Here is a 27,699-nt window from a genome sequence, read left to right as displayed (position 1 = left end):
AGTCATGTCGCTGGACTTGTGGCCGCATGTCTTGGACACTCGGATGAAGAGAAGGGCGGAGCTGTCAACCAATCACTACCTGGTGGTGAGTTGGCTCTGATGGTGGGGGAGGACGCCGGACAGACCTGGCAGACCCAAACACATTGTGAGGGTCTGCTGGGAACGTCTGGCAGAGTCTCCCGTCAGAAGGAGCTTCAAATCCTACCTCCGGGAGAGCTTCGACCATGTCCTGGGGAAGGCGGGGGACATTGAGTCCGAGTGGGCCATTTTCCATGCCTCCATGGTTGAGGTGGCCATAAGGTGCTGTGGCCATAAGGTGGTCAGTGCACACCTGAACCCGCTGGTGGACACCGGCAGTGAGGGATGCCGTCAAGCTGAAGAAGGAGTCCTATCAGGCCTTCTTCGCCTGTGGGACTCCGAATGGTGGTGCGCTGCTGACCTCGACTCAGGAAGTTGTGGATCTGTGGAAGGAATACCTCCTCAATCCCCTTGACATGCCTTCCAGTGAGGAAGCAGGGCCTGGGGACTCAGGAATGGCTCTCCCATCTCTGGGGCTGAGGTTGCCGAGGTGGTCAAAAAGCTCCTTGGTGGCAGGGCCCGGGGGTGGACGAGATCTGCCCAGAGTTCCTTAAGGTCCTGGATGTTGTGGGGCTGTCATGGTTGACACGACTCTGCAACACTGCATGTATATTGGGGCAGTGCCTCTGGACTGGCACACCGGGGTGGTGGTCCCTCTTTTTAAGAAAGGGGACCGGAGGGTGTGTTCCAACTATAGGGGGATCACACTCCTCAGCCTCCCTGGTAAGGTCTTTTCAGGGGTACTGGAAAGGAGAGTCCGCTGGATAGTCGAACCTCGGATTCAGGAGGAGCAATGCAGTTTTCGTCCTGGTCGTGGAACTTTGGACCAGTTCTGGACCCTTGGCAGGATCCTTGAGGGTGCATGGGAATTTGCCCAACCAGTCCCAATGTGCTTTGTGGACTTGGAGAAGGCATTTGACCATGCCCCTCGGGGAGTCCTGGGGGGGTGTCCCGGAGTATGGGGTGTCGTACGCCCTGATATGGGCCGTCTGTTCCCTGTATGACCGATGCCAGAGCTTTGTCTGCATTGCTGGCAGTAAGTCAGACTCGTTTCCAGTGAGGGTTGGACTCCGCCAGGGCTGCCATTTGTCACTAATTCTGTTCATAACTTTTATGGACAGAATTTCTAGGTGCAGCCAGGGCATTGAGGGGGTCCGGTTTGGTGACCTCAGGATTGGGTTGCTGCTTTTTGCAGATGATGTGGTCCTGTTGGAGGCCGTGACCTTCAGGTCTCACTGGGTTGGTTTGCAGCCGAGTGTGAAGCAGCCAGGATGAGAATCAGCACCTCCAAATCTGAGGCCATGGTTCTCAGCCGGAAAAGGGTGGAGTGCGCCTCTCCAGATCTGGAAACAGATCCTGCCCATATGGAGGAGTTTAAGTACCTCGGGGTCTTGTTCAGGAGTGAGGGAAGGAGCCTCTGCTGCATCTGCCTCAGCACTAATCTGTGGTGGTGAAGAGGGAGCTCAGCCGAAAGGCAAAGCTCTCAATTTACCGGTTGATCTTTCCTATCCTCACCTATGGTAACGCGCTTTGGGTAGTGACCGAAAGAACGAGATCGTGGGTACAACGAAATGAGCTTCCTCCATATGGTGGCTGGGCTCTCCCTTAGAGATAGGGTGAGATGCTCGGTCATCCGGGAGGAGCTCGGAGCAGAGCCGCTGCTCCTACGCGTTGAGAAGAGCCAGATGAGGTGGCTCAGGCATCTAATTAGGATGCCTCCTCGATCCCTCCCTGGTGAGGTGTTCAGGGCACGTCCCACTGGTAGGAGACCCCGGGGAAGACCCAGGACACGCTGGAGAGACTATGTCTTTCAGCTGGCCTGGGAACGCCTCAGGATCACCCAGGAAGAGCTGGACGAAGTGGCCGGGGAGAGGTAAGTCTAGGCTTCCCTGCTTACAGGGCTGCTACCCCTGCGACCCGACCCCCCGGATAAGTGGTAGAAAATGGATGAATGGATATCAACACGAGTTGAACAGTTTGCTAATGAGATCCTGATGATGAGCTTGTGTGTGTGTGTGTGTGTCTTTAAGTGAGAGAATATATTTGCATGTTTACCTCCCTGAATGTTTTTTAAGAGGTGTCATCTGGGGACAGGGGCACAGCTGTTTTTATTAATGGGCACTCACACAGTCAACACACACACATACACACACACACACACACACACACACACACACACACACACACACACACACACACACACACACACACACACACACACACACACACACACACACACACACACAAACACACATAGAGTGTGTACCTATCTGAACCTCTCTACTGTTCCTCTGGATCCTAACGAGGTGCAGATTAACGAGGGTCAGAAGAGACACAAAGGGGTCACAGTTCTTAGGTGGGTGGAGAACAATTAAAATAAATGTGTGTTTGTGTGTGTGTTTTTGTGTGTGTGTTAGCGGGGGGCAGGCTTGTTAGAGTGAGGGAGGCAGAATATGAGATTAAAGATATGAACCACAAGAGCAGCTCTGCTACATATTTATCAGTAGAAACCTTAAAGCCTATTGCAAATCAGGCCACATCCCAGTCAGTGATGTTTTTCGCTTCCAAAGGTAACACACCTACTGTGACATCACTGATGAAGGTGTAACAAGAGGAGCAACAGAGATCAGAGCAGTGTTCTACAAAGCACTACAAAGCACTGCGCTCTGAAAACGCAGGGTTACTTGTGGTTCCCAAAGTCTCCAAAAGTAGGAAGGGAGCCAGACCCTTCAGTTACCACACTCCTCTTTTATGGAACCATCTTCCATAAGATGGAGGCAGGGAGGCGTTTCCACTTTTAAGGGTAGACTTAAGACCTTCCTCTTTGATAAAGCTTATAATTAGGGCTGGCTCAGGTTGCTGTGGACTTTCTGTGATACACTGAGCTCCTTTTTCCTTCTTTGCTTCCTCCATCTGCAAGTGCTCATGTCTGTTTACTGCATTACGCTAACTCTGTTGCCTCTCCGGAGTATTCCTGCTTCCTTGTTTCCTAGTTTCACTGGATCTTGGCTGCAATTTTGGCTGCGCCTGATCCCTCTGATAGCTGTGCTGGTGCTGTGACCCTGCCTTTGGTCGTGCTCATGCTGTGGCTGCACTGATACTGTACCCCCGGCTCGCCCTGATCGTGGTCTTAGTTTTGCCGTTGCTGTGGTCCTGCCTGTGTTGTAGGTCCTGGTTGCGCCGATGCCATGTTCCTGCTTGACGCAACCTTCTACTGCCATTATTATGAGCCACGCCTTCACTATAAATATACGCATGTGACTCTTATCAACACCCACAATATTTGCACATAACATAAAATGCTATCAAAGAGTGCATTTAGTAATTATCATTATTGTAATATGACACGCATTTATTACCATTATTGCTGTGCATCTCTCTCTCTCTCTTCCCCTCTCTCTTTCTCTTTGCTTTTTGTCATTATTGTAAATCAGCTGTTTTTTATGACATCTGTAGCACATCTCCTGGAAGAGGGATCCCTCATCATCCTCTGCCGCTCTTCCTGAGGTTTCTTCCATTTTTTCCACATTGCAGTTCACATATGGAGAAATAAGAGACACATATATTTGTTTTTGGTTTTTTTTACCCTTTTTTGCACTGGCCAGGGCTTGGTGATGGCTGAGATGTCACATGCAGTCATCAGCATTGACCTGAAAGGGGAGAAACATTGACACACATTGATCTTCACACAGTCACATCTCACTGACTGTCAACAGTAGCTGTAGCCACAGCTAACCGCTGTGAGGGAATTATAGTACTGAAGTCAAACATGGCAAAATTTTGTGTTTAAAATTTTATTTCTGTGTGAAGAGAATTCTGGGAAAATAAAATTGCATCTATAGCACAGACCTTTACATTTCTAGTTAAAGTTTATCAATAATTCTTTGCGTTATGATTTATTTACTGGTTAACCCCTTGAAGCTTAAGTAAATTTGCTTCATTTATTTTAAAAACGTGAAGAGGGCAATGAGTTACTTAAAAAGGAATCAAAATAATATAAAACAAAATAAGCAAAAAATTATTATTTTTTTAAATTCTGGAAAATTTCCTGAAAATTAACACAAAACAGGAAATAAAAGTTAAGAAAATGGAAGAAAAACAAAAAACAAGGAAATGACTTGGAAAACATGTAATTAATTTCTCCCTGACTTTTAACTTTTTCTGGGTTTCCTTAGGAACATTTCTTGCATTTTTAGCCATGAAAAAGAAATCAAATCATTTTGCTCAAAGGTTTATATGCCTGTAAAAAGCATCTGAATGTAGCACTACAAAACTGATGTTGATCCAACTTTCAGAGGGTTAATATAGAACAGAGGATTGATAGAAAAGAACAACAAACAGTAATTCCTTAGAGCACAGATATACAGTACACAGAGGCATGGCTGAACCCACCAGTGAGGTCACCATGGTTCAGACCTCGGTATTTTTGTCCCAGTAGCATGCATCGCCCATTTTGAGAAATAAACTTATTTACTTCATTTCCATTAGTGAAATGAGAAGATTAATATCAATCTCATATCTATGTAGACACACAAAATGTGATTAGCTTAGCTTAGTATAAAGAATAAGAGCAGGTGGAAACAGCTAGCCTGGCTCTGTTACGTCGAGTGCTGCCGACACAGTGACCTTTTATCCAAATGTAACCAGGAAGTCATTAAGTTGGTGTAAAAGTTCTGGAGGACTGCCACTCACCTCAGTAAGTCTTTGTGATTTTCGTCCTCCCAAACAAACTGGCTGTTCTTGGTGAGCTCAAAGAACTCACCCCGCCTCCTAACAACACACACACACACACACACACGCACACACACACACACGCACACACACACACACACACACACACACACAAACACACTGACAGCTGATAATTATCCTAATACTGTACAGTATATTACCTTCTTACCTCCTCCCACTGTCTGTAGACACTGTAGACTCAAAGAGGCATTAGATAAGAATTTAAATCACTGAGGAACATGTTAAAAGGTGACAAAAGTGGGAGTGAAAGAGGAGGAAGAAAACATAAAATTATATAGGCAACATTTTTCTTTCTTTCTTTTCTTTTTTTTTTTTTTTTACAAAAATACACCAATAAAATACACCAATAGATGTATAAATTATATTACTACATAGGCTCAGGGAGACTTTGTTAGTAAACACAGTTCATCTCTGCATCTACAAATGCAAGTTCAGACTCTACCATGAAAAGTGAAAGCCAATCAACAACATCCAGAAACACCGCTGACTTCTCTGTGCTTATCTGAGACGGACAGACACAAAGTGGAAAAGTATGCTGTGGTCTGACGGGTCCACATTTTAAATTGTTGTTAATCAGGGTTGTCTCGTCCACCGGGCCAAAGAGGAGAAGGACCATCCAGATTGTTTCGATCTCAAAGTTCAAAGCATTTGTGATGGTATGGGGGGAGGTGTTAGTGCCCATGGCATCATGGGTAACTTCACATCTGTCACGGCACCATGAATGCTTAAAGGTACATACAGGTTTTGGAGCAACATATGCTGCCATCCAGTCAACATATTTTTCAGGGATGTCCCTGCTTATTCCCACAAGACAATGAGACATTCTGCACGTGTTCCAACAGCGTGGCTTTGTAATAAAAAGATGCAGCTACTAGACTGACCTGCTGCAGTATAAACAAAATTTCTGTACAGTATCTAAGTTAGAGGTAAAATAAAGGTACTATTAGAATCTTAGGGTGATAAGACTGACATGATCTTTGCTGCATTCTGATTTTTGTAAATTGCGGATTGAATGTAATCACCCCAAGCCAAAATACTCAAAAATAGCCTCCCTTCTCCTTCCCCTGCCAATATGGACTTTTCTTGTGTCTTACCCCCCTCTACCCCTCTCCAGTCAGATTTCCATCTGGGCTTGACGTTTGGTACCTACTTCATGTACAGGGCCAGGTCAGTGGCCAGAATAGCCCTCTCGATCATCTTCAGAGTGGCCTTGTACTCGTCCAGGGAGAGACCACTCAGGATCTGGTTTCCCTGGAAAGAGAGAGAGAGAGAGAGAAACATAGGGGAAGAATTGTAGAAGTGCAGGGACAGCTCTGTAATTCATTCAATGATGTACATGTACAGGGAGTACATATACAACAGTTTGACTGTGTGTGTGTGTGTGTGTGTATGTATACACACAGTTTCAAATGATGCTATGTGCTGATAGTGTTGACCGCAGTTTGTTCTGCATTAGACCACCAAGGGGTTGTCATGACAACAATGCACACACATACTGTATATTAAAACAACTAAATCCAGTGCACATGTCTGAAGTGTTTAAAAGCATGCTAGGTGGAACATTATTCCCTGTCCCTTCCATGGCAAGTGCTTTTACGAGTGTGTTGGTGCATGACTGCCTTTCAGCCTGCATGTAACATGGAATGTGTGCTTCTATCTGTGTGAATGTGTTCGGTAGCAGTGGGGTCAAGTGGTGCCAGGGAGTTGGGAGTGTATCTAGAGTTTGTTTTGAGGCCATAAAGATCAGAGCACGCTGTAAGTCACTTTGTTTTACTGGCCCATCAGAGGGTTGTGGAGTAGGCGAGCAGCTGGAAAATGAGCAGAATAGGCATAATAAATAAGATAGAGAGACCCAGGATCCTGCAGCAAGCAGGAAACAACATTAAGGCCGATAAACAGCCACCACTACCCTACCCTCTCCCTGTGAAGAATCCACCGGCAACCTCGGGGTGAAATGATTTGAAATGTGACCTAGTTTAACGATGAACTTTCAGTGTTCTTTCGCCATATTACAGTTTAATGTGACATATAAATCACTGATGATATTGCTCATATAAAGACTCATAATTTCATGATATAAGGCTTTTTACAACTCTTGTACTCTTGAGCACTTGTCTCTTAGTGGACAATCAGCTCCCAGAAATCCCTCATATGTGGCTGCTCCCATGTTTAAGGGGCTCGTCTTTTTATTATGGTTCCATAACATGCTTGCGTGGCCTTGGATTGGAAATAATGACGGCTAGTGTGGTGGCTGCAATAGAAATAAAGCTGCTAATGTTTTGAACATCCGTCACCATATTTCTTTGGATGTTATCAACACAGGAGAAGTCAAATAACATCACTCAGTGGAAATGCAGTCGTCTTGCCATTGTGTTCTATCAACATTTCGAAAGTATCGCTTTCATTTGCGTTTTGCGCAAACCTGTAAGATTAATCCGCCTAATGAATGCCCCATTTTAACTTCACAGTTACTTGGATAAGTTGTTGCTTTTTAAAACTCCATTTATATCATGTAATATTGGTTTTAGTTTTAACTGTAATTAAGACCAATATAGTGTTGTCAACTTAGAGACTTTATTGATTGTCAAGTTATATGATCCTTTTTGACTTTTTGGGCTGAACTCTGTATTTGGAACAATATAACAACTCAGTCAGACTACGGCTATTATGTCTCTGTATATACTGATACTGATATATCTGCAATAAATTCATCTGGGCCTGTCTGTATACCTGCCTGTCTCTAATGCTCTAATGCGTAGGGTCTTTACAGTTCTACATTTGCAATAAGAGGGGCTCCGACTGAATAAAAACACAGGTGTGGCTCCATGCAACAACTGACAGCTAAATCATGCAGCTGCTATCATAAACCGCTTGATGAAATCTTCTACATATTAGACAAAGTCAGAAAACATTTAGGACTAATGTTCTCTCTATACGCAGTTGGTAAATAAAGGGATGGTGCAAAGAAATGGATGATAGGTTTATTTTAAAGTTGCACAATATAGAAAAATGCCATGTCATCTCCTTTCAAAATGACAACAATTACTCGCGCCTATTTCCCTATGCATTTGTGTTAAGTCATTGCAGATTAAAAACTGTTTTGGTTGCTTTACAATAAAAGCTATTAAACTTGAAACAGATGTAGGCAGCATGTGTAGACTACATGGTACGCTCTACAGAGAGCCAACACAGAACTATAAATCCCCCATAAACCTTTACAAGCATTTCATATAATGGTCAGTGTATGTGTTATTTTTTAAGGCCACTTTTAGGTGAGAACAGCCCTACTTAAAACAAAAAGTCCTTCCTTCGGGTTTTTAAGAAATTCTGCATTCTTATGATAACATTGTGAAAATGATCTTCGTATACATGGATCCACAAAAACAACAGAAAATGTTGTAGTATGCATGCCAGGTCAGTAGTTGGCGATGTAACTTTGTAATGACCCACCATAGAACAACAACGCATGCATGTGCGTAGTGCAGCTGTGACGTCACTGATCTCACAGTATCTGCGCGTTTCCAGTTTACACAGCATCAGAAGGGGTGATGTTTTTAAAATATTACACTCTGGAAGGCCCCCAAAACACTATTGTTATGTAAATGAAAGGCCAAACCGCAACAAAAGTTTAACGTTTCATCCAAGAACTGTTGCCGTGGCAACCTAACATTCTATTTTTATATTCAACATTATACAACAGTAAGCCATAGGGGCACGGACCTGATAGTCCCCCATCAAGTGAGGCCAAGCCATCTAGGCCCTGCCACACCTAACTTAATGTTCAGGTCTTGCCCAAACTAGGTGTTTAAAGTTTTTTTTTAAATTTTTTTTATTTATTTATTTATTTATTTTCTCCCCTTATGTTTGCTAGTGTGCTGCATTAGAATAGGCAGGAAGGGAGGTTATGGGGGGGGGGGCTGCAGCGCACCACTGTACTATAGTCTGCCCCCCCGTGTAACCCTTGACCACCTATCCCAACCCGCCCTCCTAACCCTATTGATGTCCCTGTTCTATTGTGTGATATTGCTTAAGCATTTAATGTTTGATGTTCTAAACTGAGAGAGGAAAGCAGATTTGAGGATTTCTTTAACAAGAGACTTTAAATGCAAGTCCAGCACTTTGAATGTTTTGTGTTAATGTCGTCTCCTTAAAGCCCTGTCTGCAAACATCTCAGACGTGTTTTTGCTTTCTAGTATCTAAGAGTGCTTTAATCATGTGAGGGATTCATGATCTCACTTCTTAGGGAGAAACACTGTGATTCACATTTAAGTAGGAATCATGTAGCCCTAGTTAATTACATGTATATGTGTGAGTAAGTGCACCTACGGGGCTGTTGAGGATCATGAGGCACTGGTCGAAGTGGTGATGCTCCATGGTGGAGTGGCAGTAGAGCTGGGCCAGTGGGTGGTCGCTCCTGGACACACACAACAAGTAAGAATCCCACAGGGTGGATAGAGTGCGCTCCCACACATGCATATATAATCATACATATATTTTTATGCTCTCCTGCTGTACCTCTGTATGTAGGAGTTGTTGACTCCTCTGTGGTCCAGATCATGGCAGAGAGTCGCAATCATCAGAGCCAAGACCTCCAGATCGCTAAGGTTATTCTGTCAGGAGATGGAGCAGGAGATAACACACAGCTACATCCACACAATGGCAGCTGCTTTAACAGATGACAATGTTTAGCCACAGTCAAACCAAACAAAGCCTCATAGCAGTGTGCACACAGTGCTGTTGTCTCTCCCCACATATTGTTGGCAGTGTGAGCGCTCGCACACAGCCTGAGAGGACAGCAGAGCTTTTTTTTACCCCACTGCAGTTTTCACATCAGAGCTGAAAACACAGCTCCAGCAGTATCCTCAATAATCTTTCCAGACTCAAAGTTGCCAATATGCAGAAATTAATGTTTTTGTGTCACAGAAACCACCAGTATTCAGGGTTTTCAAAACATTTTCATCATTGCAGTCTAGGAGATCATAAATAAACATTTAAATCATTCATTATAGGTTTTGTTTAATTAGCCAATTAGCTACAATTCTTGTAAATTCAATATTACTACCAACCATTTTCCAAACCACTTACTTGATTTCCTACATTCTGTGGAGCCAGTTGTTTCAATTAATATTTCTTCACCATGACAGACAACTTGCAGACATTTACAACTTAATATGTTGGAACTTCTTTGTTTGAAGTTATTAGGTGGGTTTCCATTAACCCTCAAATTGAGCAAAGTGAAATTGCAAATACAAAATTTGCCAAGTGGAAACACATCAATAAAAAAACCCAACTCCCATTTATCATAAAAACATTTTTACACTCGCATGAGGTGGTATTTTAGCCGATTCCATAAAGCCATATTTGGCAAAACTGCAATGGATCTTCGAAGTCACATGATGCTATGGCTATGGCTATGGCTATGTGCTTGTCAGTAGGAAATGGCTCCCTCATGGTGCAGCAGGCGCAATAAGAGTTGTTATTGCATTGCATAACTCTTCAAAAGTTGAGCAGATCATCCAGAAGTTTTGAATCCACAATTCCTCTGTGAAATCATGGACTATCACCTCCCAGAAATCCCTCAAATGTGCTGGCATACAAACCAGAGCTGGTGATTGTTGGAACATTAGAAAGAATAACCAGACAGTTATTGTTGAGTTATATATTTTTTCAGTTGACTTTGAATCCATAGTGTTTTATAATGATAAAACTAATGTTTAATTGAAGCCTAGTGAAATTTGGCAATAACGATTTTGGGGATTTTTCTGTATAAAAAAAAGGATCTTACTCTATAATTTTGTCCATCACTTAGAATAACAACATGAGCCAGTCAGTGGCAAAAACACTTTAAGTGCATCTATACTGATTCTGCAAAAATGCCCTAAGTGGTTACACTGTGGCCTGTTTCACAGCTGCAGCTCTCACTCAATACTGGACCAATTTCAAAACTGTCTCCCATTAGTCACCTAACGTTTGACACAAAAACATAGAAAAATTGGTTCCAGGCTGACAAAAAAAGGTCATCATTTAAAGTAAGGATCATTGTAAAACATATTGCCTGTCTGTGTCATTTCTTCTGGATTGTATAGGGGCAATTTTACCAGATCCTAAACAGTGACTGGCTGCACTGACCTGTAAGCGTCCTGATTTGAGGAGAGAGAACATGCTCTGTGAGGTGTTGAAGGCGTGTCTCCAGTTGTGATAAGCCACATTCTTTCTGTAGTTCTTCTTCACGCTCAGAACCCACTGGCATAAACTCTACAGAGGAGAGGAAGAGCAGAACAAATCAGATCTTGATTCAACACTATACACTGATAAAAACATTCTTTCAAAAACATGAGAAGCAGGCAATGGGTGACGGAAGAAATTACCCAAAAATTAGCCCAAGAAATAATAAAAGGTACGCACAAACAAGGGAATGACCTCGAAAAAACATGCTTCAAAATAACTTAAAATAAAAAAGTCTGTAATATATTAAATATTAAAGTAAATATATATGTAAAAAAAATGTAGGATAGCTTTTACCTAGCTTAAAAAAAAAAAAAAGTTTTCTAGATCAAGTATTTTTTTGCCATTTGGGAAACACTTCTTTCCAAGCTGCTCACACCCCCCCCCACCCCCCCACCCCAAAGAAATGTAGCCAATTGTCTCAGGGTTCAAAGGTTTAAATACTTGTAAAGGCAGCTGAACGCAGCACAAGAAACACAATGTGGATCTAGGTTTCAAAGGGTTAAAGGACCCGTGGACCATTAAATCATAAAAGCTTGTACTGACAGAAGAACTTTACACAACAAGGGTTGGAGTGAGTGAGTGCTGATCAATAAAAGTAGCCTTCCAAGTAGGAAAAAAAGTGTTTAATTCAATTCAATTTCATTTACAAAGCCCATTATCACAAAACACAGTTTGCGTCAGAGGGCTTAACAACATACTGCCACTTTCCCCATATTTTTTTAAAAGAAATTAACTATCTCAGGTTTCAAAGAGTTAACCTTATCTTGATTTTTTGTAATCAGTCAGACTCACTGTTTTCTGCCACGAGATGAACTGTATGAATCAGCAGAAACTGTGTTAAGAGCAGGATGCAAAATAACCGCAGCAGAAAGAATAAGCAGATGGGATGAGCAGAGAGGCTTGACTTTCAGGGTGTTTGTCCTCTCTGAGACTGAAGAGTCAAGTCAAGTCAAGTCAGTTTTGTTTATAAAGCCCATTATCACTCAGAGGGCTTTACAGCATACGACATCCCTCTGCCCTTAGACCCTAATATCAACTAAGGAAAAACTCCCGAAGAAGAACTCCTGTAACAGGGAAAAAAAAGGAAGAAACCTCAGGAAGAGTGGCAAAGGACGATGGGGGATCCCTCTTCCAGGATGGACAGACATGCAATAGATGTCGAAAATAACAGTTGAATTACGGCGTAATGCCGTAAACAGACATAAGCATTTTCAGATGGAGGGAGCAAGAGAAAGAAAAAGGAGCTCCGTGTATCATAAAAAATCCTCCGGCAGATTAAACCTATGTCAGCCTAACTAGAGGCTGGTCCAGGCAACCTGAGCCACCCCTAATTATAAGCTTTATCAAAGAGGAAAGTCTTAGTTCCAGTGGCTTGCTTAACAGCATGGCAGCATAAGAAAGTGCTCTCATGTTGGCGCAGATAGAAGACCCCTAATTCAAATTACTACTCGATTAAAGAAATCTAAAACAAAAGAACGATGAGTGGGGACAAATTTAAGAAAGGAAAAGCCATGCCATGAAGCAACAAGGAGCCTGACATATGAAAGGAAGGCAAGGCGGGTAAAACGGACACGGGTGGAAATGGCAGCGACAGACCGGAGAAAGGAGTATCAATTGTAACACTTAACTCCCTCCGTTAAGTGGTGAGTGAGGTGGTTGTGGAAAATATGCAGGATCTACAAGCGGATTTGAAGAGGGAATTGTCTCAAATCGGACTCAGCTTTCGAGATGACATGAAAGCACAATTGGACGAGTTAACAACCGAAATCAATCAACAGCTGAAACCCGCCACCAGCCAGATTGAGAAGGTAACCAAACGTCTGGGAGAAATGGAGAGGAGCATGGTAGGGAGGGAGAAATGGGACATCGGAGTCAAAGACACCCTCATTCAGCTACTTAACAAGCAAAAGACACTCCAGGCCAAGATAACTGATCTAGAAGGCCGCTCCGGGCGTAATAATATAAGGATCCACGGCATCCCTTAAAACGCAGAGGGCTCCGTGATGCTATGATTTATGGAACATCTGATAGTGTTGAAACTGGGTGAATCTATGGGCTTGAGTCAGGAGAAGGGCTTGAGGATTGAAAGAGCACATCGTGCACTGGCTCCCCAGACTCAAGAATGTCCAGCAGAAAACAGGCGCTAAAGGCGAAGAGGATCCGTTTCCCAACTCCCCTGACATGGATGCGCATGCACTTGGATTCAGGCATGGTCATGTACAACAGTGCCGAGGAAGCGGCAGCAGATTTTAGAAAGAGAGGCTTCACTGTGGGAACCCTATCCATGAGCAGATCCAAAGACATCACAGTGGAAACCATCAACAAACTCTGCCGTGGAGTACAGCGGGGCCGCGACACACCGGGGACATGCAAGACTACCAGGAAGGCATACGGGACAGGCTCAAGGAATTCTAGCAGCTGGATGCAGAGAATGTCACAATGGAGTAATATTTTTGCCCCAAATTCCTTTAGTTTGTACTCTCTTGTAGTTTAGATTGAAAATCTTCAGTAGGTAAAGAACAAACTCTCCAGTGAAGAAAAAAAAAACCCAAAACACTTATTTACTCTAATTTAGGCACATGAACTTGAAGAGCCTGTCTGGTAAAACCTTGAGCTTCATTTTTTGTGTGACTTTCTTTAACACCCTGGCAAAAATAATAGACCAATGCAAACGATGCTGACAAGCAGTCACCTCCCCCTTTTCCGCAGATGTCCTTTGGCCCCCCCCCCCCAAAATATCTCCAGGCAGTGACATCACCTATGTTTAAGAGGATATTCAGCCTGATTGCAACAGAAACGTATGGTACGTTAATATGTGCAGGGGACTTTAATATACTCTTGAATCCTAGATTAGATACAACTAACAGAACAAGGAAGAGCCTCAAGGAAAAACGAATAAATAATGCATTGCAGAAATTGGGGCTGATTGACGTATGGCAACACTTACCCAGATCTGATACTGAATTTACTTTTTATTCTGACGTAATATTCACTCAAGAACTGACTACTTCTTTATGTTTAGTAAAGACTTCCATAAAGTAAAAGCTTGTAAAATTGGACAGAGGGACATCTCTGATCACTGTAGATTATATCTTAAGTTAACATTAGATGGGAAGTCAAAAATTACCCTGTGAAGATTGAATTTGAGCCTATTAAACAGTAACACATTTAAAACAGTTGTGGCAGAAGAACTGAAAATATACATACTACACAACAATAATGGCAAGGTTAACCCTGCCATTCTGTGGGAAAATCATAGCAGAATCTGCAATTCTGAAACATATTATAAATCCTTATATACACAACCAGATAAGGAGGATGGATTAACAATTCAAAAATTCTTGGACTCTTTGGACCTCCCCTGTATTGGCAATGATCAAAATAAAGAACTAGTATCTGAAATCTCAACAGAGGAAATTTGTTAAGGTAATTTCAAGCCCCAGTTCCAACAAATCTGCCGGCTGTGACGGATTCCCTTCCGAATGGTATACATGTATGAACAAACAATCGATTCCCCTTTAAAAGCCTCTTTTAATTACACCTTGAAAGAGGGAGCCCCCCTGCCATCATGGTCTGAGGCATTTATAATAAAATAATAATAATAATAATAATAATAATAATAATAATAATAATAATAATAATAATAATAATAATTATACATTTTATTTGTGGGTGCCTTTCAGAGCACTCAAGGACACCCTACAGGAACACAACATAAAAACTACAAAAAAAAAAAAAATTAAAAGAACAAAAGTGAAATGAGGCAATTAACAGATAAATTACAGCAATTAACAAAAAAAAGATATAAAAGTGTAAATTAGAGTGAGTGAGCGTTGCGGAAGAGGTGCGTTTTGAGCCTGGATTTAAATATGGAGAGGGTGTGATGGCGCAGATGTCAGGTGGGAGAGAGTTCCAAAGTAGCGGAGCAGAACAACTGAAGGCTATAGCCCCCATGAAGGACTGACAGACAGGAAGGATGGAGAGGAGGTTGGCAGAGGAGGAGTGCAGTGATCGGGAGAAAATGTATGGTTGTGAAGGGCTTTGAAAGTCAAGAGGAGGATCTTGTAGAAGATGCGCTGGTGGACCGGGAGCCAATAGAGTTGTCTAAGGATGGGTGTGATGTGTTCAGCAGAGGGAGTTCTGGTAAGAATAGGATACGAGCGGCAGTGTTCTGGACCAATTGAAGTTTATGGATGTTTTTTTGAGAAAGGCCAAACAGAAGGGAATTGCAGTAATCTAACCGGAAAGTGACTAGTGCATGAATGAGGGTGGCAGTACTTTGGGGAGTGAGTGAAGGGCAGAGTCGATTAATATTGCGCAGGTGGAAATAGGCAGACTGGGTGGCATTGGCGATATGAGCGGAGTAGGAGAGGGTAGTATCAAGGATGACACCCAGACTCTTAACCTGAGGGGAGGGGGAGACAATGGAGTTGTCAATGAATAGGTAGCAACTATTATATTTAGAGAGTGTGGATTTAGTGCCGATGAGGTTCAGTCTTATAGCCATTAAGTTTGAGTAAATTATGAGTGAACCAATTATTTATTTCATGAAGACAGTTGGACAGGGAGGATGGGGGAGAGCAGTAGTGGGTTTTGTGGAGAGGTAGAGCTGGGTGTCATCTGTGTGGCAGTGAAATTGGATCTGGCATTTCCGGAATATTGAACCAAGGGGGAGTAGGTAAATGATGAAGAAGAGTGGGCCAAGGACAGAGTTGACAGGGGAAAAATGGGATGAGTGATTGTGGAATTGGACGAACTGAGAGCGGGTGGAAATGTATGAGTTGAACCAGGTGTAGACTGTATCAGAGATGCCAATTGAAGTTAAACAATTAAGGAGTATGGGGTGTGATATGGTATCAAATGCAGCAGTGAGGTCTAGGAGGATGAGAATTGTCAGGAGTCCAGCATCGGCAGCTATCAGAAGATCATTGGTGATTTGGGGGGGCAGTCTCTGTGCTGTGCAAAGGGTGGAAACCAGACTGGAACTGTTCGTACAGGTTATTGTTTTGGAGATGATTGTGGACCTGAGCTGCAACTGACTTTTCCAGAATTTTTGAGAGAAATAGTAGGTTGTAATAGGACAGAAATGATTGAAGTTATAGGGATCCAGACTGGGCTTTTTGAGAACAGGAGTAATGATGGCTGTTTTAAGAGCAGAAGGGACCAAACCTGAGGAAAGGGAAGAGTGAACAATGTTGGTAATGAGGCTACATATGGACAACAGACAGGCTTTAACAAGGTTGGTGGGATGGGATTGAGTTGGCAGGAGGATGGTCTGGATTTATGAATAAGTGAAGTAATGTCACGGATTGTGCGGAGTTGAAAACTGGTAAGAGATGAGCAGAGAGGGTTTGGTGGTATTGAGTTGATACTACAGTCACCAATGTTACATGAGGATGATAGTTGCTGGTGGATGGTTTCAGTTTTGGAAGAGAAAAATGACATAAATTGATTACAGAGAGCAGTAGAGTACAAATGAGCTGGAAGAGAGTCAGGAGGTTTTAAAATACTGTTTAAGGTAGAGAAAAGTGTGAGAGGATTTCTATCCTCTGAGTTTATAAGAGCTGAGTAGTAGGCAGATTTGGTGGATGAAATAGCCTCTTTGTAGCAGAGAATGTGTGAGTGATACATGTCCTTATGAATTGTGAGTCCAGTTTTTTTGTAAAGTCGCTCAAGCTGTCACCCTCTGTATATGAGTTGTCGAAGGGGGGAAGTAAACCAGGAAGCTGAGTGAAAGAAGGAGACTGTCTGAGTTTTGAGAGGTGCAAGTGAGTTCAGCAGAGTATGAAGGCCCATGTTGTAGGGGGAAACGAGCACATCTGTTGAGGAGGTATCAGGTGGGATTAAGTCAGATATTCCAGCAGTGAAAGCAGTTAGATCAATGTACTTGATATTCCTGAACGATATGGAGCGAGGGGTTCTGGATTTATGCAGGGGTAGATCAGCCATAAAGGAAATGAGCTTGTGATCAGTGATGGGGAAGTCTGAGGCAGAGCAGTTTGAAGCAGTTATGCCAGAGCAGCAGATGAGATCAAAGATGTGGCCTTTAGAGTGCATGGGAAAATTAATATATTGCTTTAAACCAGAACTGTCTAGCAGTGAAGAAAAGTCATTTGTGTGAGAGTTGCTTGGATTGTCCATGTGTATGTTAAAATCACCCAGCAGAATGATGTTGGGAGACATGGGACACAGAGTGGCGAGAAAAACAGAAAAATCGTTCAGAAACTCTGGGTTGGGTTTGGGTGATTGATAAATTGCAGATAAAATGGTGGGTAGAGCACCTCAGATATTATGTGTGATGGACTCAAATGAGCCAAAAGTTGGAGTTGAGACAGAGGAAACCTTGAATGCAGAGTTGTGGAGAACAGCGATGCCTCCGCCCTGCCCACCAGCCCGAGGCTGACAGGTGTAAACAAAATCAGCTGGTGTTGTCTGGTTTAGATTGGCGAAATCATTTGGTTGCTGCCATGTCTTCATCAGGCAGAGAAAATCAAGCTTGTTACCCTTTATGAGATCACAGACCAGAGATCCCTTGTCGGTTAATGACTGGATGTTAAGCAGGCCAAGAGCGACAGTGCCACGATCCACTCCAGTAGCATTAGCCGCAGGTAGAGCAGTCAACGCACTGCGGCTAGCAGTGGCACGCCCCCCTGGAGTTTGCGGTGAACAGCAACGGGAGGACCAGAAAGACCTGATTGAGCTGGCAGCTGTGTACTGTAGCAAAAGTGACGTGGACTGAGGCACAGACAGAAGAGCGATTCATAGCAGGGGAATCCAAGCAAGCCAGGTATCGACCCTCATACTTACCGCAGGTAAGGGAGTGATACCATGCACCAGTATTTTTAAAGCCGTGGGAAACAGGCAGGCAGCAGCAGGAGGGCAGAGGAAAAATGTCCAGAGACCAAATGCCCAGTGCCGGGCAAACAGCCGGCAAAACCGCACCGACAGGTAGCACTGACAGCATGGCGAGCAGAAGGAATCCACCACCAAAACGTTAACTAAAATGCCAACAAACAGCAGAAAAACGGAGAGAGCAGTGGCAGCCAGTAGCCAGTTGTAGTGCTTTTATACAGTGCATAAAAACACTGTATTCCTTCCCAACAGCGAGGATAAAAATTAATGGGATCCTCTCAAATTCAATAAGGTTACAACTAGGATGCTTAAATCTTTATATTGAACACTAGCCCAAGCCATCAGGGAGGAAACTTCCCTGGAGGGTTTAATCATAGGAGGGGTAGAACACAAAATCTGCTTGTATGCAGATGACTTATTAGTCCCGATTAAGAACCCTAAATTGGGATTACTGTTGTTAATGGACATATTGTAGCAGCATGGGAAATATTCTGGTTATACTCTGAATGTCCAAAAAACCCAAGTTCTAACCCTGAATTATGCTCCTTCACAGGAACCGATGAATGGCCATTGCTTGAACTGGTATCAGTCACATAATAAGTATCTAGGAGTTTTTCATCCATCCATCCATCCATTTTCTTCCGCTTATCCGGGGTCGGGTCGCGGGGGCAGCAGCCTAAGCAGGGAAACCCAGACTTCCCTCTCCCTGGCCACTTCGTCCAGCTCTTCCCGGGGGACCCCGAGGCGTTCCCAGGCCAGCTGTGAGACGTAGTCTCTCCAGCGTGTCCTGGGTCTTCCCCGGGGCCTCCTACCGGTGGGACGTGCCCTGAACACCTCACCAGGGAGGCGTCCTGGAGGCATCCTAATTAGATGCCCAAGCCACCTCATCTGGCTCTTCTCAATGCGGAGGAGCAGCGGCTCTACTCCGAGCTCCTCCCGGATGACCGAGCTTCTCACCCTATCTCTAAGGGAGAGCCCAGCCACCCTACGGAGGAAACTCATTTCGGCCGCTTGTACCCGCGATCTTGTTCTTTCGGTCACTACCCAAAGCTCATGACCATAGGTGAGGGTAGGAACGAAGATCGACTGGTAAATCAAGAGCTTTGCCTTTCGGCTCAGCTCCCTCTTCACCAAGACAGACCGAGAGAGTCCGCATTACTGCAGACGCCGCACCGATCCGCCTGTCGATCTCCCGTTCCATCCTTCCCTCACTCGTGAACAAGACCCCGAGGTACTTAAACTCCTCCACTTGGGGCAGGACTTCATCCCCGATCCGGAGGGGGCACGCCACCCTTTTCCGGCCGAGAACCATGGTCTCGGTTTTGGAGGTACTGATTCTCATTCCAGCTGCTTCACACTCGGCTGCGAACCGATCCAGTGAGAGCTGAAGGTCGCGGCCCGATGAAGCCAACAGGACCACATCATCTGCAAAGAGCAGAGACCTAATCCTGAGGTCACCAAACCGGACCCCCTCAACACCCTGGCTGCGCCTAGAAATTCTGTCCATAAAAGTTATGAACAGAATCGGCGACAAAGGGCAGCCCTGGCGGAGTCCAACCCTCACCGGAAACGAGTTCGACTTACTGCCGGCAATGCGGACCAAGCTCCGGCAACGGTCATACAGGGAACGGACAGCCCGTATCAGGGAGTCCGAAACCCCATATTCCCGGAGAACCCCCCACAGGACTCCCCGAGGGACACGGTCGAATGCCTTCTCCAAGTCCACAAAGCACATGTGGACTGGTTGGGCAAACTCCCAAGCACCCTCAAGGATTCTGCCAAGGGTCCAGAGCTGGTCCAAAGTTCCACGACCGGGGCGAAAACCGCATTGCTCCTCCTGAATCCGGCGACTATGACTATCCGGCGGACCCTCCTCTCTAGTACCCCCGAATAGACCTTACCAGGGAGGCTGAGGAGTGTGATCCCCCTGTAGTTGGAACACACCCTCCGGTCCCCCTTCTTGAAAAGAGGGACCACCACCCCAGTCTGCCAGTCCAAGGGCACTGCCCCCGATGTCCACGCAATGTTGCAGAGTCGTGTCAGCCACGACAGCCCCACAACATCCAGGGCCTTGAGGAACTCCGGGCGGACCTCGTCCACCCCCGGGGCCCTGCCACCGAGGAGCTTTTTGACCACCTCGGTTACCTCAGCCCCAGAGATAGAGGAGCCCACCCCCGGGTCCCCAGGCCCTGCTTCCCCAACAGAAGGCGTGTCGGTGGGATTGAGAAGGTCTTCGAAGTATTCCTTCCACCGATCCACAACGTCCCGAGTCGAGGTCAGCAGCGCCCCGTCGCCACCATACACAGTGTTGACGGAGTACTGTTTCCCCCTCCTGAGACGCCGGATGGTGGTCCAGAACCTCTTCGAAGCCGTCCGGAAGTCGTTTTCCATGGCCTCGCCGAACTCCTCCCATGCCCGGGTTTTCGCCTCGGCGACCGCCGCCGCCGCACTCCGCTTGGCCTGTCGATACCTGTCTGCTGCCTCCGGAGTCCCACAGGCCAAGAAGGCCCGATAGGACTCCTTCTTCAGCTTGACGGCACCCCTTACCGCCGGTGTCCACCAGCGGGTTCGGGTGTTGCCGCCCCGACAGGCACCAACCACCTACGGCCACAGCACCGGTCGGCCGCCTCAGCAATGGAGGCACGGAACACGGCCCACTCGGACTCAATGTCCCCAGCCTCCCCCGGGACATGGTCGAAGCTCTTCCGGAGGTGGGAGTTGAAGCTCCTTCTGACGGGAGACTCTGCCAGACATTCCCAGCAAACCCTCACAATGTGTTTGGGTCTGCCAGGTCTGACCGGCGTCCTCCCCCACCATCGGAGCCAACTCACCACCAGGTGGTGATCGGTTGACAGTTCCGCCCCTCTCTTCACCCGAGTGTCCAAGACATACGGCTGCAAGTCCAACGATACGACTACAAAGTCGATCATTGAACTGCGGCCTAGGGTGTCCTGATGCCAAGTGCGCATATGGACACCCTTATGCTTGAACATGGTGTTTGTTATGGACAATCTGTGGCGCGCACAGAAGTCCAATAACAAAACACCACTCGGGTTCAGATCGGGGGGGGCCATTCCTCCTGATCATGCCCCTCCAGGTCTCACTGTCGTTGCCAACGTGAGCCTTGAAGTCCCCCAGCAGAACGAGGGAGTCCCCAGAAGGAGCACTCTCCAGCACCCCCTCTAAGGACTCCAAAAAGGGTGGATACTCTGAACTGCTGTTTGGACCATAGGCACAAACAACAGTCAGGATCCGTCCCCCAACCCGAAGGCGGAGGGAGGCTACCCTCTCATTCACCGGCGTAAACTCCAACGTACAGGCACCGAGCCGGGGGGCAATAAGTATTGCCACCCCTGCCCGGCGCCTCTCACCAGTGGCAACTCCAGAGTGGAAGAGAGTCCATCCCCTCTCAAGAAGACTGGTTCCGGAGCCCAAGCCATGCGTCGAGGTGAGGCCGACTATATCTAGTCGGAACTTCTCAACCTCGCGCACCAGCTCAGGCTCCTTCCCCACCAGAGAGGTGACATTCCACGTCCCCAGAGCTACCTTCTGCAGCCGAGGATCGGACCGCCAAGGTCCCCGCCTTCGGCTGCCGCCCAGCTCACACTGCACCCGACCCCTACGGCCCCTCCTACAGGTGGTGAGCCCACGGGAAGGAGGTCCCATGTCGCCTCTTCGGGCTGTGCCTGGCTGGGCCCCATGGGTAAAGGCCCGGCCACCAGGCGCTCGCCATCGAGCCCCACCCCCAGGCCTGGCTCCAGGGGGGGGCCCCGGTGACCCGCGTCCGGGCGAGGGGAACTCTGAGCCATTGATTGACATCATCATAGGGGTCTTGTGAGCTACACTTTGTCTGGTCCCTCCCCTAGGACCTGTTTGCCATGGGTGACTCTACCAGGGGCATGAAGCCCCCGACAACTGAGCTCCTAGGATCACTGGGACACGCAAACCCCTCCACCACGGTAAGGTGGTAGCTCAGGGAGGGGAGGAGTTTTTCAAACAAAAAAAATGTCACTGTTGTATAATGTTAATTATAAGCAGATTAATAGAAAAACATATGATGACCTGAGTAACTGGGACTTGCTCCCACTTGAGTTTGGTAGCAGAATAAGGACGATCAAGATGATCATCCTTCTAAGTGTGTATCTGAATGTGGATTGGTTTTGGCAGATCATACACATGTCTTCTGGTCTTTCCCATATGTTAAGGTTTTTTGGGAGGGAGTGGACCACTTAATATCAAAGATTTTTGACTTCAAAACTGATTTTTCTTTTGCATTTCTGTACCTTGGCATTATTCCAAAAGAACTCAGTAAGAGGGATACCTACTTTCTGAAGACCTTGGCTGCCAGCAAAAAAACCAATTACAAAATGCTGGTTGCAGAGGACCCCTTCCACTATTGCTCTTTTTGTCAGCATTGTTAATTCCATTTGCTTGATGGAAAAAATGACTTTCTCACTTAGACTTCAAAAGGGGAAGGGATATATTGGGAAAAATGGGATTTTCACAATAACCCTGTGTTTTAAATTTTGTCATTTGTGATTATTTGTTCAACTTATTATATGATAACGCCCAGAGCTCACCTGTTATATTTCCGCTTTGAAAAATCAAAAAATGATTTTAAAAAAAAGAGGACGGTCTTAAGTCTACCCGTAAAGTGGAAACAGTGTCTGCCTCCCTGACTGAAACTGGAAGATGGTTCCATAAAAGAGAAGTTGGCTGGTAGCTGAAGGCTCTGGCTCCCATCCTACTTTTGGAGACTTTGGGAACCACAAGTAACTCTATGGCAGATAGGATGGAGCCTGACCATTTAGAGCTTTGTAAGTAAGGAGGAGGATTTCAAAATCAATCCTGGATTGAAACAGGAGAAATATGGTCCCTTTTCTTGGTTCTCGTTAGAACACGTGCAGCAGCATTCCGCACCCGTTGGAGAGACCTAAGAGATTTGTTGGGGCAACCGAATTATAGGGAGTAACAAATGAGAGTAATCCAGCCTGGAAGTAACAAATGCATGTACTCATTTTTTGGCATCTGTTTGGTACAGGATATGTCTAATTTTTGCGATGTTACACAAGTGAAAGAAAGCAGTCCTAGAAGTTTGTTTTATATGGGAGGCAAAAGATAAATCTTGATCGAATAAAACTCTGAGGCTCCTTACAGTTCCTTGAGGCCAAGGTATTGCCATCTAGAGAATTTATATCCTTAGAAAGGGAGTTTCTGAGGTGTTTGGGGCCAAGAACAATAACTTCAATTTTGTCTGACTGCAACATCAAGAAATTACAGCTCATCCAGACATTTATGTCCTAAAGACATGTTTGAAGTAAAGATAACTGATCACTTTAATCTGGTTTCATTGATAGATACAGTTGTGTATCATCAGCATAACAATGGAAATTTACAGAGTGATTTCTAATTATGTTGCCTAGGGGAAGCACATATAAAGTAAAAAAGGATTGGTCCAAGCACAGAGCTGTGTGGCACTCTGAAGCAGACAGTATGCACGGAGGATTGATCATTGATGTGAACAAACTGGGAACAATCTGATAAGTATTATTTAAACCAGCTAAGAGTTGATGGTCAGTGGTGTCAAATGCGGCACTGAGATCTAATAGGATTAAAACAGAGACCAGACCTCTATCAGAGGCAATTAATAAGTCGTTAGTCATTTCTACTAGTGCCGTCTCTGTACTATGATGAACTCTGAAACCTGACTGAAAGTCCTCGAATAAACTATTGTCTTCAAGAAAGTCACAATGTTGATGAGCAACCACGTTCTCAAGGATTTTAGAAATAAAAGGGAGAGTAGATATCGATCTATAGTTAGCTAAAACCTCTGGATCGAGAGTGGGCTTCTTTAGAAGAGGTTTAATGACAGCTGCTTTAAAGGACTGTGGTACATAGCCTGTTAATAAAGACACATTGATTATATCTAATAAAGAATTGTCTGTTAAGGGTAAAACTTCCTTAAGTAGCCTAATTGGGATGGGGTCTAACAGGCTGATGGCTTGGATGCGGAAATCAAATTAGTGAGTTGGTGAAGGTCAATGGGGGAAAAACAGTCCAAATAAATTCCAGGCCATGTTGCCTGATCCAAATTACCTGTGTCCAAGGTCTGACTCAGCAGCCTGCCTGCAAATCAATGCTCTGTGCTGTTAGTCTCTGCAACACTACATGTTCATCATGAACATGCAGGGAGCCAAACTCATTCTCTTTCATTTTCTCTACAGGGGACATTACACTGATCTTTCACTATATCTGCAACATAAAGTATTTTAAAATAGTGAGCAAATAATGATATGTTGTGTAGTTTAACCCCCGGGCTCAGAGTGTCGCTTCCTGCCGTGAATGTCAAACTGACAGCCTTCACTGCTGGAGGGCCGTAATCTGCTCCAATCAAAGATCTCTTTATGAAACCTCTCTCCACAGGCACTCTGGGGGTCAGCCACCAACACACAAGGACCTCTTGAGAGAGCAAGCTAAGGATGAGCGCCAAAGCCACCAGTGACTGGGCAGTGCTGGTGTCGAGGGGCGGCCATGCCAGGAGAACAGTGGTCTGACAGTAGGCGGTAATGGAGGCAGAGTGTGTCAGAGATTTTTGGAGGGGAAGTATGAGGCTGTGTGTGTGTGTGTGTGTGTGTGTGTGTGTGTGGTCTGTGAGCTAAGGATGCTGGCAATTACACAAATATTAACTCACGTGTAAATGCATTCACTCATCATCCAAGACACACACACACACACACACACACACACACACACACACCACACATTTTAATGGTCTCATGCTGCTGACAATGAGAAGCAGATTGTTTTGTGCAATGAATAAAACAGGAGGCTACTCTTGTCTTTGTCCACAACATGTACTGACAACAAAAACAGCTGTGTCAAAATGTCAAAATCATGAGGTTGTTCTGCTTGTTGTTGTTGTCATGGTACCCTTCACATTAACAAAGCCTCTGTATTTTGCTTGTAATGTAATACAGGCTTTGTTTCCACTTGTGTTTGTAAATATTCATATTATTTATGACGTGTGTTTATAGTTCAGCTGTTGGTTTTGTTTTTGCAAACATAAGCACCTCAGTATGGCTTAGTGAGAGGTAGCTCAAACTCTGGATCGGTTACCATGGTAACTGACTCTGCAAACCTAACCTGATCACTAACAGAGTTTCCTTCTGTCTCCTTCCTCTGACACACTTTTTATTTCAAAACACATTCAGCAGCAGATGTTTACTGTACATAAGAATCTACATGCCATGATTCTTCAACATTTTTGTATTGCATGACAAGTTGGTCTCAGGCATGTAAAACAGCCTTAAGACCATTTGAATCATTTATAAAAGTGCCCTTAAGATCCACAAATAAACCCCACATCAGCATCACCACTGTGGTATACTCACCAAATACATTCTACATTTTGAAAATTTGAATATGCATTCAAGTGTTTGCTTACTCTTTAAAATCATTCATAATGCTGCTGCTCCTTCTTTGACAAAAAAATTGCTACACTCAGAAAAAACAACACCAGCCACTCCATAAGCTACCAGGGGAGAGTACAGTGTTCCAAAACACAAGACATCGTTTGGGAAATCATCCCTTTTTTGTGGCCATAAATCAGTGGAATACTCTTCCAACAGAGCTAATAACATGAACCAACTTACACACTTTTGCATGCTTGCATGCATGCGTGTTTGTGTGTGTGTGCGCATGCATGCATGTGTGTGTGTGTGTGTGTGTGTGTGTGTGTGTGTGTGTGTTCGTGTGCATATCTATTTTTAAATTTATATTTTGCACATATTTATGAATGTTAGGGGGTGGGAGAGGGGCAAACTGGTTTTAGGATGTAGGAATGACTGTGCTCTAATGATATTATTGCTGCAATTTTGCACAAACTTGTGATTTATCATGATTAGGTGGGGTGGGATATGGGGATGATAGTGTTTATAAAATTCTATGAACTGGTGCTCTATTTACATCAAATTCTGTTATTCATTTATTGTTCCACCAACCTTCCCAGGGACTATGGATAAAAAATGGCAATTTTGCTAAAACCTGGTACAATGCATCTCTCCTTATTTCATATAAGGTTAATGTTTTATTGGGCACCGTTCCTGTCTCAATAAAATTACATTACATAAATCCTGGTTGGATAACAGATCCAGCTAATAACTAGCACAACTGATACCAGATGACCAGGACGGCTACTGTTTGTGTACCAGAAAACTCCACAGTGCATTTTTAATGCACACGTCAGACTGATAATCTAAATTTTCAGTTTTCACCGGGATGGTCTCACTCTTTCTACAAAGGAAAACTTATGCCATGAGAATCATTAAAATGATAATCATTTACACTCTGCTAAAATTATATTATAATTCTACAACACAGAAGTCATAGCACTGCTTGAAACCTCTAGAGCAGATGTTCTCAAAGTCCAGACTCTGGACTGGGTCCAGACCAGACGGCAAGTCAGTCTGGACCAAGCCCACACCTTGTATTAGGATTACAATAATACAGTGTAATGAAATGAATGTTTCCTACTTTGAAAAAAAAAAGTGTTTATGCTTATCAATAAATTGTTAGTTTTGTAGAAAATAGTCAATGTGGTGATCGTTACAGCAGTGTTGACCTTCAAGAACAGAGGCTCTCTTATGACTCTCATGAGACACCTTGATCATTGGCATACTAATGGTCAACCTAGGCTTTATACTTCAGCTCTCAACTTTTAGAACTGAAGAAGCCTTTTGGAGAAGTGGTGAAACGTCTTCAGGAAACTTCAACTAGTCCAGTTGCCTCTTTAAAAGAAACTTGGGATCATCAAGGAGTATGTTCACTAAAAACTGGACAATTGAACATCTTGCATATCTTCAAAGTCATCCCAAAGCAATAAAGTTAATCCAGTGGGGACCAAGAATACCCACACCACATTTCATAAAACTCTGTCCAGTATTTGTAAAGCTGTCCTGCTGTGGACCAAAGTGTCGGATGAACAGGTGAAAGAGGCAGGAAAATGCTTCATCTACTGTAATGAAAGCTGTGGTCAGTTCTTACCGTGTACTTCATCTGGAAGTTCTGCACCAGGTTGAGGTCGACAAACATGCGAATAGTTGCCAGTGTAGTTTCAGTGTCTGACAGGTCAAAGTCACTGAAGCTGAAGTCCAGGAGACACAAAGACTGGGCTGATGGCACTGTGGCTACCTTAAAACACACACACACACACAAGTAACATTAGGAAGGGCTGTAGTTTCAATAATATGAACACATGATTACACTGTGCAAGTCTATCATCTGCATTATTTAGTCGGACTAATCACATGACAATTATTTTCCAATTTCTTCATCTTGATCTTTATTTTGTGTCATATGAAAAATAACCTGACATTAAAGAACTGCAGTAGTTACAGTAGTAGCTTTAACTTCACAGTTATGAGGGTTTTTCATCCCATGATGTGTAACACATTCTCTACGTAGCGGTCTCTTGGGTAGAATGTACCCGAAAAAAATCAAGCCTGTGTCCTAGATACCAAGTGACACATCCTCCCTGTAGCACCCAAGGGAGGGCACTTAATCAGGCTGTGCTGTTAGTTCAGCCACCTCGCCATGAGGAGAGCAAAACAGAGCAGGACCTTCAGAGATGCTCAGGAGCTGTCATTGTAAGAGCTGACACTGCTGTGGAAGCTTTGTTGCACTCACTGCTTCATATTTGGGAAGCTGCTGTTAGAAAACCAGTTAGATAATTACAAGTGAGCTGATTACCAAAATCATAAGACAGTGGGGCTGCCTAGATATCATATTAAA

At 44.5% G+C, this 27,699-nt stretch overlaps 1 protein-coding gene across 3 annotated transcripts in view; it reads right to left on the bottom strand.

The window, feature by feature from the left end:
* The window catches only part of pde5ab (phosphodiesterase 5A, cGMP-specific, b), a 142,275-nt gene that overhangs the window by 6,407 nt on the left and 108,169 nt on the right, over window positions 1-27,699 (bottom strand). For all 3 annotated transcript variants that reach the window (XM_088073968.1, XM_088073966.1, XM_088073967.1), the window contains exons 13-19: window positions 26,953-27,099; window positions 10,960-11,085; window positions 9,346-9,440; window positions 9,157-9,244; window positions 5,981-6,081; window positions 4,771-4,848; window positions 3,665-3,728 (exon numbers count right to left, since the gene is read on the bottom strand). In XM_088073968.1, the coding sequence (XP_087930094.1) occupies window positions 3,665-3,728; window positions 4,771-4,848; window positions 5,981-6,081; window positions 9,157-9,244; window positions 9,346-9,440; window positions 10,960-11,085; window positions 26,953-27,099 (699 nt within the window). The remainder of the gene's footprint in view (window positions 1-3,664; window positions 3,729-4,770; window positions 4,849-5,980; window positions 6,082-9,156; window positions 9,245-9,345; window positions 9,441-10,959; window positions 11,086-26,952; window positions 27,100-27,699) is intronic.

Source organism: Plectropomus leopardus, chromosome 23, assembly GCF_026936395.1.
Source record: "Plectropomus leopardus strain MGB_pleo_1.0 chromosome 23, ASM2693639v1, whole genome shotgun sequence".
Classification (NCBI taxonomy): Eukaryota; Metazoa; Chordata; class Actinopteri; order Perciformes; family Serranidae; genus Plectropomus; species Plectropomus leopardus.
This window is presented reverse-complemented; position numbering and strand designations above follow the sequence as displayed.